The sequence below is a fragment of the Corvus cornix genome, chromosome 4 (assembly GCF_000738735.6).
Source record: "Corvus cornix cornix isolate S_Up_H32 chromosome 4, ASM73873v5, whole genome shotgun sequence".
In the NCBI taxonomy this organism is placed as follows: Eukaryota; Metazoa; Chordata; class Aves; order Passeriformes; family Corvidae; genus Corvus; species Corvus cornix.
This window is the reverse complement of record NC_046334.1, coordinates 24,065,541-24,079,947: the sequence shown is the minus strand read 5'-3', so window position 1 is coordinate 24,079,947 and position 14,407 is coordinate 24,065,541. Positions and strand designations below refer to the sequence as shown.

General features: G+C 36.3%; 1 protein-coding gene across 4 annotated transcripts in view; it reads left to right on the top strand.

The window, feature by feature from the left end:
* GLRB (glycine receptor beta) overlaps positions 1-14,407 on the top strand; it is a 50,914-nt gene that overhangs the window by 14,858 nt on the left and 21,649 nt on the right. For all 4 annotated transcript variants that reach the window (XM_039551017.1, XM_039551015.1, XM_039551016.1 and 1 more), the window contains exons 4-7: positions 894-961; positions 7,466-7,695; positions 11,050-11,132; positions 13,770-13,910. In XM_039551017.1, coding sequence (XP_039406951.1) covers positions 894-961; positions 7,466-7,695; positions 11,050-11,132; positions 13,770-13,910 — 522 coding nt within the window. The remainder of the gene's footprint in view (positions 1-893; positions 962-7,465; positions 7,696-11,049; positions 11,133-13,769; positions 13,911-14,407) is intronic.

Genomic DNA, 14,407 nt, shown 5'->3' with positions numbered 1-14,407 from the left:
AGTGGACATTCTGACACTCACACCATAGAGATACTAAATAAAACTAGTGGCCCGTAATTAGTTCTCTCAGCTATCGGGCCACTTCTCCTTGCTCTGTGATAACTCTCTGTTAACACCAGATTAAATGACTGCCAATCAATTCCCGCAGGGTGACAGAGGGCAGATGTAGCAGCTGTCATACCATCCCTCTTCAACTACAGGAATCCTGGCTGTGGAAAAGAGAAAAAATCCAGGCCATCTTAATATCTTCACAGCTGCTGACTTCTAGAAATTTTTTCTTGACAAATTGGTAACCATTGTAAAATGGAACAGCTTTCCAACTCTTTCATACCGAGGCTAGATAGCCATGAAAGATGCATGCACTTATCTTTACCTGCCTGCATACTTTACGGTTATGTACTTGACTTGCACAAAGAGGTATCCTCTTAAAATATAAGGAAATATCATAAATCATAAACAGGTAATTTGGGATGATAAATTGTCATTATGACCTTGACAGTTAAAAGTGTCTGCTGCTGGAAATGTGAATTGCCTCTATCTGTTGCACTGTGTGCAAAAGTAATACTGGCTTGTTCATTCTGTGATAACAGAAAATCATGGAATTCAAAAATTATTCATTTAGATATATGGTCAGCAGAATTCTTTAAGATTAGCTCTCTGGAATAGGGATTTTTATCTTTTCTGTTGTCTTATCACTAAGTTATAAAGAAGTTTAGTGATTTCTCTTGACTTTGAAAACTGTATATATGCTAACTTAAAAAGATAAAGTTGTATGACCGTATAAAAAAAACATTTTACATTGTGACATTGTGATAATGGTATAAAGGAGCTTTAAATGAAGGATAATGTACCTTTACTGGATTGCGCAGCTCACTAGAATTATTTTTTTAAAGGAATTCCAGTCGATGTTGCAGTCAACATCTTCATTAACAGCTTTGGGTCAATTCAAGAGACAACTATGGTAAGAGTGAAATTAAATTCTTGTAGTACACATGGAAATGTTCTTATTAAATTAAATTCCAGACTGAGGATTATGAACTATAAAACAGAAATAATTGTTGTGGTTGCGGACACTGAGACTTAAGATAATGGAAGTAGTGATTGACTGGCTGTGCTTTATGCCATAAACCTAAGCCTAATCATCTATTTCACTCTATATGTGTCCACAGATTATTGTAGCTTTTTAAATCTGATTTACATGAAAGGAAATCCATGGTTTCTAAGATGCAAGAGAGAGACTAATTTCCATAAATTTTTAAGTGCATTGGAAGAACCCATTTGATAGTATGAATTAAAGAATCTCCCTGAGAGTTATTACGTAGGTTTCTTGGTGTGTTATTCAAAAAATGCCAAACTACTAGGACTGTATATGAGAGAAAAAGAACAGACATGCATAAGGATGAAACATATAGGTTCTTTGTTTTATGTGGATCTGAAGATGTAAGTAAATAATGGAGGATAGAAGGAGGAGTAGTAAATTAATGGACTATCAATAACCATAGCCTGACTCCTGTTTATTTACTGCATGAGAAAGATAAACTAGGGAGTGAAGTTTCCAAAAATGTGTTTCCAGTTTAGCCAGAAAATTATCAAAAAAAGCATGTCAATAACAGGATGAATTAATCCTCATTGCAATTTTGACTTCTTTTGTTTCTTTGGGAAATAAAATCAATTTCAAAATATGAGTTGCTTCATCAAAGCTCTTTGTGATATTTTGGGACTTGCAGATCTTTTTTTGTAATTGTATTTCCAATAAATACTATCAAAAATATTGCCAAAAAATTGATTTAGTTACTGGAGATGTTCTGACCTGATCAGGTTTTTCTTTTGCATAAAAAAGAGGGGAGTGCACCATGTTGTGCCAGTACATGGAAAACCACAGCCAAGACATGCACTGAGTGGGAGTTCTGAGGCATTCCCCTATTGCTTTGGTGACCTGCTCCATCTAAAGCATTAAGGCAGTTCACAAAATCAAGTTGCTTTTTTAATGCTGTGACTAAGTCAGCATTCTGACTCAAAATGGCAGAGAAGTAATAAACTACAATAGCACTAATAAGCAATAAAACACATTTTTTGTTGTTGGAAGTAAGTGCCCACTTAAAATTCAGAACCAGTTTACATGTTACCCTAAAGACACTTCAATAGGACTGCAGAGCCACTCCAAGTTGAACATACTTGGTGGCTGGAACAGTTTTGAACAGCTTGGCCAGAAATTTCTGTTTCTTTAGCTAGCAGTGAATAAAGACTTGTGTTTGACTGCAAATGATCATAAGTGAACTAATGGCATTAGTGGGAAGTAGTATTAAAACAAAAAAAAATGTAAGTTTGCCCAAAAGGCCACGAGATTTATTTCTGAAAAGAAAAAGAGGACTTTAGTTTAAAGGAGGGCAGGGAGGAAGAGCAGGAAAGTATGAGTGAGATAAGTGTCTTAAAATATCAAGTATGTTAGGCCAGCCGGCCCTTTCAAGTTTCTGAAATGAATTGCATGCTTTAAAAAGTGAATTTTAAAGAGGCTTTTTTACAATTCACCCAGATTCAAATAGTAGCAAAACATGAATGTGAGGGATGTGCTTCCCCCCACCCCCTCCAAAAAAAAGTAGCATGTTCTCTGCAGCCATGTATGTATGTCTGTCTATGCCTTCCTGTTATGGTCACTCACAAATTTACGAGTATGTTCTGTAAGTCATGCACTCCTCCATAACTCAGAACTTCAGACACCATCCTTACTTTAGTTTATGCTTTTATTTAGATTTCTGTGTCTAGCTGATCACCGTGATAGCTAAGCATGTTTATGTGGAATTTGGATTACTTCTTGATTGCCTTAATGTAACACAGGAAGCACCAACAAAATAAACAGTCAATCTGTTCTTCCGTGTATTACTTGGAAAAGTCTTCCTGCCGCAGTGGGCAGTGGACATTCAGGAATCACTGCTCTCTTGAGGATAGGTTTGTACTAGTCTTCAAATGGTCTGGGTAATACATCAGACAGTAGAAAGATCCCTTAGACTAGGAAAAGACTTGTACCTCCAGAGTCACAGGAAAAATATTTCCTGGAGGTGAGGCACCAAGTCTGTAAAGGATCAGAGGGGTCTCTTGTGTTCCGAAAAGGAGACATTTGCAGAAGTACCAGAACTGCTGAAAATGTTCCTTGGTGTTAGAGAAGAGAGTGGCTGGCTACATCTCTGCTGTCTCTGGTATTGATGAGAATAATGAGGAGTATTGATTAATACACTGTCTCTACCAGAAGCTACTAAACTGGTTGGAATGATACCAAAATTTGTGAAAGTATATATTTCTAAGTCTTTCAGTCAACGAATTATTGTGATGATACTTTGCTCTTAAGCCACTGCTGGCTGTAATAATTGAACTCCTACATTTCTGCCAAATCTCTGTTGGGGTAAGGCCATGCCAAAGCAATGATTCCTTCTTTTGTGTAATGGAAGTGTGGGAAAAAAAAACAGTGGGGGCCAGATGACTGGAAGTGAGGTCACGGTAGAAGGCCCAACAAGCAAATGTGTAGAGTGCCAGTGAGAAAAGGCCTTGCTTGCTGTCCTTCTGGTCCTGAGATAATTATATTCTTAGCTATGCAGTTGTCTTATCCTCAATGAAGAGTTGAAGTTACCTCCCTCTGAGTTAGAGTCCACTTAGATTTAAGAAAGGAGGGAATTTCTTTATGGAAAAGCATCAACATGTTTGAAGCTACATTGTTTACAAAATAGTACCCATTTTGTGGGTCCTATGCCCAGAATCCTGTATGGCTTTAATCAAGCCCTTGTGAAGAATCTGAAGGGCAAATGTTTGCTCTGTGTCTAGAAATGATAGTGTTCATGTTGTGTTGTTTAATACTGAAGAGCATTGTAGTGTTTCCACACACTTATCAAGCAGGTCACCTGGAAAAAAATAAGCAAAAGAACTAGTGAACTACAGAGAGAATCAGAATTTGTACAGACAGAAAGGAAAAGAGCTTACACTGGAGCTGCTACCTTCCAGTAAGCTCCCTTTATCTTGAATCCTGTAATTTGTTTCCTTCTGTATCGTTAGACCGCTTGTCTAGGATCCCATGTTAACTCTGCTTCTGAGTTGCGCACGTTTTTTCAAACTGCAGATTTGTGGTATATTATGGTGTTTATATCACATTTAGAAACTGTTTTAAACTGGATGACCAGCCAAGGATTCCTAGGGATAGAGAGTTTCTGGTATAAATACCCATAGGGCTATTTTTTTTTCTATGATGATGATCCGACTCTCTGTCTACAGAATCTATATTCAAAGTTTTTGCTTGCAGTGTGACCTTTCTTCACTGACTCAAATGACAAAACACCACTTCTTCCTTCTCCTTTACTTTAAAACCTTTCTGAAACGTCTTTTTAATATTCATGAATATAAACAAAAATTCACTTTCCTTATTTTAATCTTAAAAATGACATTTTCTACTTCATTAAAAGGAAGCATTATTATGTTGCCTTTCTTTGTATGAGTGCAGTTTATGTAGTTAGTCTTTCATGATCTATGTGCTCCATTTTGCAGAGAGATGTATAGGCTATGCTTGCTTTCTGGCCTGAGGTGGTTTTCTGGCCACATGCCCACTGTTTAGTAGACTTTTGAAATATTTCCTAGAATGCCTCCCAGCTTCTCTGAAAACAACTTGCCTTCTGTTGGAGTTGCATGGGAAAACAAAGCCCTCTAGAATACTTCCATGTTTCTTTCTACCTGACAGGTCCTCCTAGCTCTAATGCTCATGAACATCTCTTCCATCCTCTTCCCCTAGTTTCAGGCTTTTTAGTTGCTCTTTGACTCTCCGTTACTATAAAATGCCAATCGCTTTGCAATATTCAAAAAAAATTTGTAAAATGTACAGTAGGAATACCATGTGCTCCATGCAGACTGCTTCTTCAGCCCCTGTTCAACCTAATTGTAGTGCACTTACTAAATCTTAAAATTTACTGTGCAAATTTGAGAGGACTGGTTACAGACCCTTTTCAAGACAGATTTATACCAGATCATTGACTTTACTGCTGCCAGATGCTATAAGGATCATACTCTTCTAAGAAGCAGCCCTTTTGTACATTGTTGTCTGGCTAGCCACAGTTTTGTATTGTGACATCGCTTTGCTTCCTTCTACATTTTCTTTATTGCCTAGAGTATATGGTGGCCTTCCTCTCCAAGTGCCCCATCAAGGTCTCTACTTTAGGCCTGAACCTCCCCATTTTAGATGAATGGGGTTTTTCTTCCCTGTGGGTTAAATGGGAACAGACTCAAGTTCTTAAAATGTCGAAACATCTGATTGTTTGGTGTTTAAGTTCATTTGTAATAGAGCAAGGCAGGAAATAAAATAGCATCCACCTGATCTTACTTCCAATTCTTATTTTGCCAGTGCATTCTGCTTTTCAGTGATGTAAGCATCTCCTTCTACTGAATGGGTAAGCTGAAGGCAAGTGTTGGACAGTGCTTATCCTTTGCCTATGGCTTTGAGAAGGCATCTGATTTTGTATAAAATTAGGGTAATGCACTTGTTTATGGGGAAATTGAATTCAGTTTAACAAATAGTGTAATGCTTGTGAGCATGAATGGTATGCAGTATTTATCTCATATGGTTTAGAGTAATTTTTTTCACTGAGACAAGAAGTGCATATGGAATGGGAACTTTCAGCAAGAAGCAAGTAAAGGAAATTTTCAATTATCTACATATAATTGAAAAGATGCTTTCTGAGATAATGACCTGAATTCCCTCCAATTATGAAGCTTCTCTGTGAGAGCCTTCCAGTACAAATTCACTTCATATTAACCATTATTTTTTGCTTCTTCTTTACTTTGGCAAGACATTATTGGTCTTTGTATGAATATGAGTCAGACTATGTATATTTTTTCCAAAAACCAACTACCAACAAGTAACAAGTACTTAGTTTTGCTTTGCTTTTCCTTACAATGCAGTAAGGAGAAATATTACAAAGTATAGTGTAATAAAGAAATACATGGACTAATTTTACTGGTGGAATGGACATGGGAAAGTGGGCACTGTACTTAAATTTACAGAGCAAATCAACAGAACAAATTACTATCCATGATGTTTTAGCCAAGTGAACTCCTTCTGGTTGAAGTTAGCATGACTGTCTCAACATGGCACCTGCTTTGGACTGTAAATGTAGTAAGTACAACAGAAGGTAATTCAGCTGTATCAACAAAAAAATGTGTAATAGTCATTGACATGTAGAATAAAAAACTTTATAAACCAGAATCCATTGACAAACCAAAAATATGTCGAGAACCTTCACTCACAGATTTCTAGCATTTTGCTATAGTTGTAGAGAAGTGGCAGTGTTTCCACTGCTTTGAAAGACACAGCCCTTATCTCAGGAGGCTTTGTACCTAATAGACAATTATGAAAAAACAAAGCATGCTATAGAAGGCAACTAGGAAGACTGGAGATAGAAATTATCTTACATACAGAATTTTGGCTCATTTTTTTATGTTTAACTTTACTTCAGCGATAACTTTGTTCTTTTCCTGTATGTGATCTGCCTAGTTTACATATACATCGAAAAGAGGCACTGGCATAAATGTAAATGTAAAAAACAAAAAGACTTACAAGATAAGACTGAAAAATCATAGCTGATATTCTAGGTCAAATTTTTCCTTCAGATGCACACAGCTTTCACTAAGGACAGAACACGTGCAGGGTATCATTTTGCCCTGAGACACATGCTACTCCAATTCCCAAAAGCGAAATTAGGTTCTCATTGAGCATGGCTCTACTACTGTCCGTCCTTCAGCCAGAGTCCTTCTGAATCCAGAAGGAGATTTCTTCTGTAAAGCCTTGATTTTGTCTCTTTGAGACCAATTCTGTTTCTCCTTTCATACATGCTACCTCAGTACTTATGTTGCAAGCTGGCATCAGTTTTCCTGTTACCAAAATAGTTCCAGATCACGGTCAGAAGGTCTGAGGCTGTATTCTGGGTGTGTAATATAAAATCCATTATCTACCTGGTCTGTTTACTGCTTTTATAGTGTGATATTTTGCCATCAGTGTGCCACGTAACCAAATGGAGAGTAAACTGGAATGGGCACTCACAGGATATCCTGATAAAAGTGATATCATGCCTGCTGCCTGCAGCCATTTAGTGTAGTCAAGCTATGGCCTCTCTCTGCCCTGCTGCATGCTTTTCTCTAAGCCTGGTAACAGGGGACTGCTACTGAGGGGATGCAAAAAATGATTCTGGAGCGGCAATTTGGTCATTTGTTTAAGGAAAGTTGCTATCTTCAAAACGTGAGTGAGATGTAATCTAACTGTAGTAAAGTCTGTTAAACATAACACTTCGTAATGTAATTTGAGTAGTGATTGCTGTGTGATAGAAAAATCAGAGAATAATTTTTTTTCTCTTCTGAGTCTGATAGAGTGGTTTTATTTCTCTGTGGGGTTTTTGCTAGACTTTTGGCTAGTCTAATACTTGTTTATTCTTCCCATCAGGATTATAGAGTCAACATCTTTCTAAGACAGAAGTGGAATGACCCCAGACTCAAACTGCCCAATGACTGGAGAGGTTCAGATACACTGACAGTGGACCCAACTATGTTTAAGTGTCTTTGGAAGCCAGACTTATTCTTTGCAAATGAAAAAAATGCTAACTTCCATGATGTCACACAAGAAAATATCCTCCTTTTTATATTTCGAGATGGAGATGTCCTAGTCAGTATGAGGTATTTTGTTTATATATTTCCACTATTTTTTTAAAGTGACTTTATGTGAAATATATATGCTCTATTAGCCTTAGTAATGTAATGCAAGTTATGACTAATATTTAAATTTATATGACAGTTTGTAAACAATGCTGCAATTAATTATGTGTGAAGGAATCAGATGAAGGTGTTTTAAAGCATGTCAGCTGATAAAACTGCAGCTGTGAGAAATTTGAAGTGTATATACATTTGTATGTCATGTTAAGCTGACACACTGAACTTGTATGATTGGAAACTAAATTTAAACTCTTCCACTAGTTGCTTAGGTTCCTAGAAGCATACTGGAGTGGATAGTAATCTGAAATGAAGCCTTCAGTAAAAGAGTATATGTTGCACCCTACTTGAATTTCTACAGCAACTAAAGTAAATGATGATTACTTGATAAAGATATAGGGAAACACAGAAATTACAAAATTTGTGAATATGTATGTTTTGTAAAAGTACTGTGAAATAATCCTGATTAAATTCTATGCCTTACTGGATGTTACTTTTTTTCAGAAGTCCATAAATTGTTGTTCAATTTAATTGCAATTAACTTTTTTTTTTTGGTGGTTTGACTTGGTTTATCAAAGGTATACATGATGCCACAAAAATAGTCATCCACTGAAACCAGCAAATTAGTTGATTAAAAAGGAGGTCATAGTGAATTACAGATCTGGAGAGTTTATAGTTTGTAGAGATTGGGCTCAATTTCCTAACAGGAAGTGAATTTTCTTCTGGTATGAGCTGTAACATATTGCCCTGATAGATGTAAAAATGATTATCTGAATATACTGCAACATTACCTTTAAGAGGGAACCCCTTCAGAAGCTAGGGTCATGTGAACTATTTCTTCCTGCAGTAGAAATGGATAGAAGAAAGAAGAAACAATATGAAAGAGGCGGGGGTTTTTTTGCCCATTTCCAAACAGGATGAGAAAAGTCAGTCTCAAGACTATTGCTGGCAGTGATCAGAAAAGAAAATACATTGGGCAACCAAAGCATTTCATTTGGCTTGCTCTGAAGGTCTTGGTTTTGATTACATGCTTCTGTAGGAGGTTTGGGGTGTGTAGAAATTAATATTTCTAAGTAGAAAATAACTTCCAGCTATGAAAGAAGTTTCCCATCTGAAAGAATGAATGTTAAATGAAACCTTGAAACATTTCTCAAATATTTTTTCTGGGTTGCAGCTATTTATAAATGAGCTCAATAGGTATGGTTAATGGTTAGTGAATATTGAGTGAATACTAATAGAAGTGTTTCTGATGGAAATATTACTCTCTGAAAACTTGCAAATAAGAAGACCAGGTTCAATAAAGTTAGAAATTATTGTCATCCTCTAAAAATATTTGGTTTATTTTAATGGCACACTATGTTCTTACATTATACGTATGCAGGTAAGATCAATTTTTTGAGGGACTGTGATTTGGTGACATTTTTAAAATACATAATTTCTATGTCTTGTGGTTTTAGTTTACAGAGATATTATGACATATAAATGAAAGATTCTCCAGTTATCAAAATACTTGCATGAAAAAATGTGTATGAGGGAAAGCTCTTGCACAAATAGTTGAGAATTAGGAAACTGAATGCAGGAATAAACAGCTACTGCTCACATCAGGGGAAGTAAACAGTAGACTCCCACAAAAAAACTCTCTTCTGTGTTCTGTGTTCAACATAAGTCAACTGAAAAACTGGATTTGCAAGTGCATTTGATGATACCAAAATATGTAGACTGGTAAAGAGACAACAGTGAGAACCACAATTTAATGACTAGGCAACAAAGTATGGGATGAAATTCAATGTCAACAACTGGAAATGATGCATGAGGGGAAAAAATTATTTTAGCTTCACATAAAACCTGATTGATTTTGAGGTGGTTATTACCAACCAAAAAAATAAGTTTTGACTAGTCATGGCTAGTTCTCTGAAAATGTCAGCTAGTAGCTCAGTGCTGTTTGAGAAAGTGAATTGAATTCTTGGAAGTACTAGGGCATTAAAGAGAATGTTATGCCACTGCATAAATGTATACTGTGCTTGCATCTTGAATGTAATTTTGGTCTTCCAGCTGTAGGAAGGGAGGCAGGGATGGTCAAAGGTATGGAACAGCTGAGCAAGGCTGAACTTTTCACACTGGAAAAAGCAAAATGATTGAGGTGGTGGCATAGAGGTCTCTAAATCACAAATGGCACAGAGAGAATGGATGGACATTGATTTTTTTGCCTTCTTTTACAGTAAAAGACCTTTGAGACAGACTGAAGATAGATAAAAAGGTGTGATTAGAGTGTGTGCAGCTTAGCTATGGCATTCTTTCCTGCAAGATGCTGTTCGTGTTAAAGTTTATGTGGTGTCACGGTTTAACCCCAACTGGCAACTAAGTACCCCTTGCTCACTTCCTCCTGGCCCCAGTGGGATGGGGAGGAGAAGCAGGAAAATAAAGCCCATAGAAGTTGTGGGTCTAGAACAGCTTAAAAATTGCAGCCAAGCAAAACAAAATAGAAGTATTAATGCTAATACTAATTGTAATAAAAAGCACAGGGGGAGAGTGACATAGAACCCAAGAGAAACAAGTGATGCAAAATAGAATTGCTCACTACCTGCTGAACGATGCCCATCCCTTCCCTGCTGCCTCCCATCTCCTTGTGCACCTGCTCACTGGCAGAGTATGGGAAACTGAAAAGGCCTCGATTTAGAGTAAGCACTACTGAGCAACAACCAGAAACATCAGTGTGTTATCCACATTATCCTCATACTGAATCCAAAACACAGCGCTATGCCAGCTACTAGGAAAAAAATTAACTGTCCCAGCTGAAACCAGGACACCTAAATTCCAGAAAGCAGCTGAAAGCAAGGCATCTTCTTGGAGATTAAAAAATATATTGTTGTCCCTTAAATACTGAAGAGTAACTTCTGGTTTAGGGAGCCCTTGAGGTGCAACTTTTGGGTGCTGCTGGATATCTGGCAAAATAACATTTCTGGATTGCTGTAGTGTCGTATTCTTCTTTAGAAGTCTGCCACTGGCCAATTCTGGAGACAGGACTCTGTTCTGTATGGACATTTGGTTTGGTTATGCTTATGAACTAAATGTATTTTGTCTTATATTTGTAGTTCTCTAATTTGTAAACTACTATGTGTTTAAAACCCTCTATAGAATTTTATTCTCTTATTTTATACTAGTGAGATATCCATTTCGAACTGCTAATTATAACTTCTAAATTTTGTTTGTGCTCTTTTAGAAGATGAAAATCAAATACCTGTGATTTTTTTCTTTCTCATGGCCATCTACTGCCTACCTGGCAGCTCACACTGTTTTAAAATATAATTTCTGTATTTTCAGATTGTCTATTACGCTGTCATGCCCTTTGGACTTGACCTTGTTTCCTATGGATACACAGCGCTGCAAGATGCAATTGGAAAGCTGTATGTAAATCACTCTGTCCATAAAAACAGTTCTCTTCTAGGCATGCATGAGAATCAAACAAAAGTTATCAATTCTGTATACTTCATGTCAACATTTTTAATGAATCATGAAATTGATATTCACTGGTTCCTACCCATATACATTTCCTTATCAAAGATGTTTCTTACTGATATGGCACTGTGCACTCTTTGTTTTAGCTTTTGCTATCAAGCAAGATGATAACTGAGAACTTTTATAAAAGCATTTACAATAAACTGAGATAAATGTAAACATATCATTTGGAAAAAAGAATGGTTTTTCCAGGCAGCTTTAACTTCCACAACCTGTGCTGCTTTGTAGGTTGTTGGGGCCCAATTTATCCCCTTGCATTGATGATCTATTGGTATTGTTTCGAACTCCTTTGATACAATACCAAAGGAAAAGTATTTGATGTCAAAGGAGTGAGATCATTTAGTATCAAACCTTTGGAAAGTGGTTTCAGGATGTGTTTTAGATGTAGTCAGGCATCTATTTCTGGTCTCCAGGTGATTTAATCTTACAACAGGGCAGACAGGTCACATCTCTGAAGGGCTTCATGCCATGCTGGAAGTTGCAGACAAAATGTTTCTGAAATCTGTCTTCCTTCCCATGCCCATACACAGGTTCCTACTCAACTACAGCTTTTTCCAACACTTTGATCCCTGGTGATCCCGCTTTCTTGGTAATTCTGTTTTCCTGAATAAGGATGAGCGTGAAGCAGAAAGAAGGAAGGTGACTTGTTCCGGTCTGGTCCTGCTGTAACACAAAGCTTGTGCAGCTCTTAGTCCAGCAGGTCTGGTGGGAAAGGTGAGATTAGGGAAAGGAAGTCACAAGTGAAGAAAAGCAAGGTTAACCAAAGCTGGGCAGGGTATCACAATGGGGACAAGGGTAATAATAATGATAATTATAATGATGATGACAATAATAATAATTAATGTTATTATTATTATTATTTTAGGTTTTGGTTGTCAGCATTTATATTTAGAATTTTAGTATGTTCATAGCAGTTTTGCTCATCAGTACTATATATGTACATCAGCTGAAGTAAACTCTTATGATAACCCCAAATCAATTTGGGGTTAAATTGGACTTAGTTAGTAATACTAATGGAAGTTCACTTAAGATTTCTCAGTCCAGGTTGCTTCACAGGTGTTGCAAGGTATAGTCATTCAAGGATAAACTACTCATAAAACACAATTGTGCTAAGATGATATACTCACATTCAGTGAATTTGCTCCTTTTGAAAGAGTCTGCACTAAACTTTCTTCTACCTTTTAGTTCAGTTATCAAAAGTAAGACAGGTACCCATGGCTTCCTATCTGTCCTCCCAGTTCTTTCCCTGTTAGAAATTGGCAGTTTTATTCTCCTTAGGTTATTTTCAAATCAATATTTTGTTTTTACTTGCTAGACTTTAAAATCAAAAAAGGCCACCAGTTGTTACCAAGATGTTCTTATATCCACAGTTATGATCCCCAGTTGTACTTATTCTCTACAGACAGAAATTTCACTCTCCAGTTATTGTTATCATAAAGGATCTTGGCAGTTTTGTGATCTGCTGTGTGTTGGAACAGGGTGAAAACGATTTTATGAATGAAACAGCAGAACAACTTTTTTTAATAGTATATTATATTATGGAGCTTTGAAACATTGTGATTTTTATTAAATTGTTGTGAATCATAGAGACATCACTTATGAACAGCTTCACTTTCTTAATCACAGCTGTTTTTCAAAAATTAAAAAGAATAATGCCTTCAGAAAAAGAATGGCTTTTTAAACATTTTTCCCAGGCTTTGAACTGCAAAACGATGCATTCCAACTCCATCTTTTTTATGTTTCCTCATCTCTGTTCCCATCTAACACACATTATCTCTGTTTGAATTAAGTTAATCTTTAATGAACAGAAGGTAGCAAGAAAATGTCATGTAAAATCATGATTCTGATTATGCATATTCATTCATTATTGCTTTATTCTTGAATATTGTGAGTCTAACTTGCACTGCCTCTCACTTGGTGGTGGTATATATATTATTATTTGGGCACTCAGGGGGTTTCTGAGATCTGTCTGTACTCAGGAGGTCACGAAGGCACTGAGCTGATTTCTGTCAGACTGCACATCTGCTCTAATTCCTGGTCAGGTATTTCCTGAATGGCAATGCTTTCATGAATCAGGGCTTTTAGACTGAACAAATAAGCAGAGCAGTTGTCTTACATTAACACCAAGATTCATCACAGTAATTGAGTTGTTAAATTCTCTTGAAGTTACTTGGACTCATAAGTGCTATTAAAATTCAGCTTTTTCATATTTTGCTGGAGTATGAATGAATATGGAGGCTTGAAAGCTGTGGAAAATACAGTTTTGCTTTCTTTGTTTGAAAAATACACGCTGTAAGAAATACCTCTTAGTCATCCTAGTATTGCTGATAATGTAGTGTTTCAGCCACTAAGTCCTAACTTAGGCCTACATAAAAATGCAGCTGTGGATTATTTAATTTTTCTATTTATTTATTTGAAGAGGAGATGAAAAAGAATGGAAGATATATAATACATATATACTAGGTTTTCTTGCAGAGTTTACTGTGATTGAGGTGGTTCTTTAAACAATTATTTTGTTCTTGTAGTTGGTTACACAACTGATGACTTACGGTTTATCTGGCAGTCTGGAGATCCTGTACAGCTAGAGAAAATTGCTCTGCCTCAGTTTGATATTAAAAAGGAGGATATTGAATATGGTAACTGTACCAAGTATTACAAAGGCACAGGTAGGTAATATAATTTATTTCCTTGGTTAAAAAACTCTAAACTTCCTTTGGTTACTGTTTATAGTTAATGGTTAATATTCCAGTCCATGTCTTATATTTCATGGGATAAAACAGATTACTTTTAACTAATCTAATGAGTAGTTCATATAATGGTAAGTTTAATATGTGATCGTTACAAACTAATTCAAATACAGAAATAACCAAATTGAAGAAGGGATTAAATATTTGTCTTGGTTTTGCTTATACATCTCGTGATCTTACTATTACCATTTTATTTCTATGGTCCTGATACTTGTTTATGCTTATAAATATCTAACTTTTCTGAAATAATGTACATGCCGAATCATGCCAGTTGCAGCAAAATGGGTAAATTTTGATTTTCTGTTTAGGCTTTTGTTCCGTAAGTGGATAGTATTAGACTGTAATTCCAAATGCTTCACCCTGCAGGTTCTTCCTTCCTCTAAGTGTTTCAGAAATTCTGTCATTTTTGAAAGCTG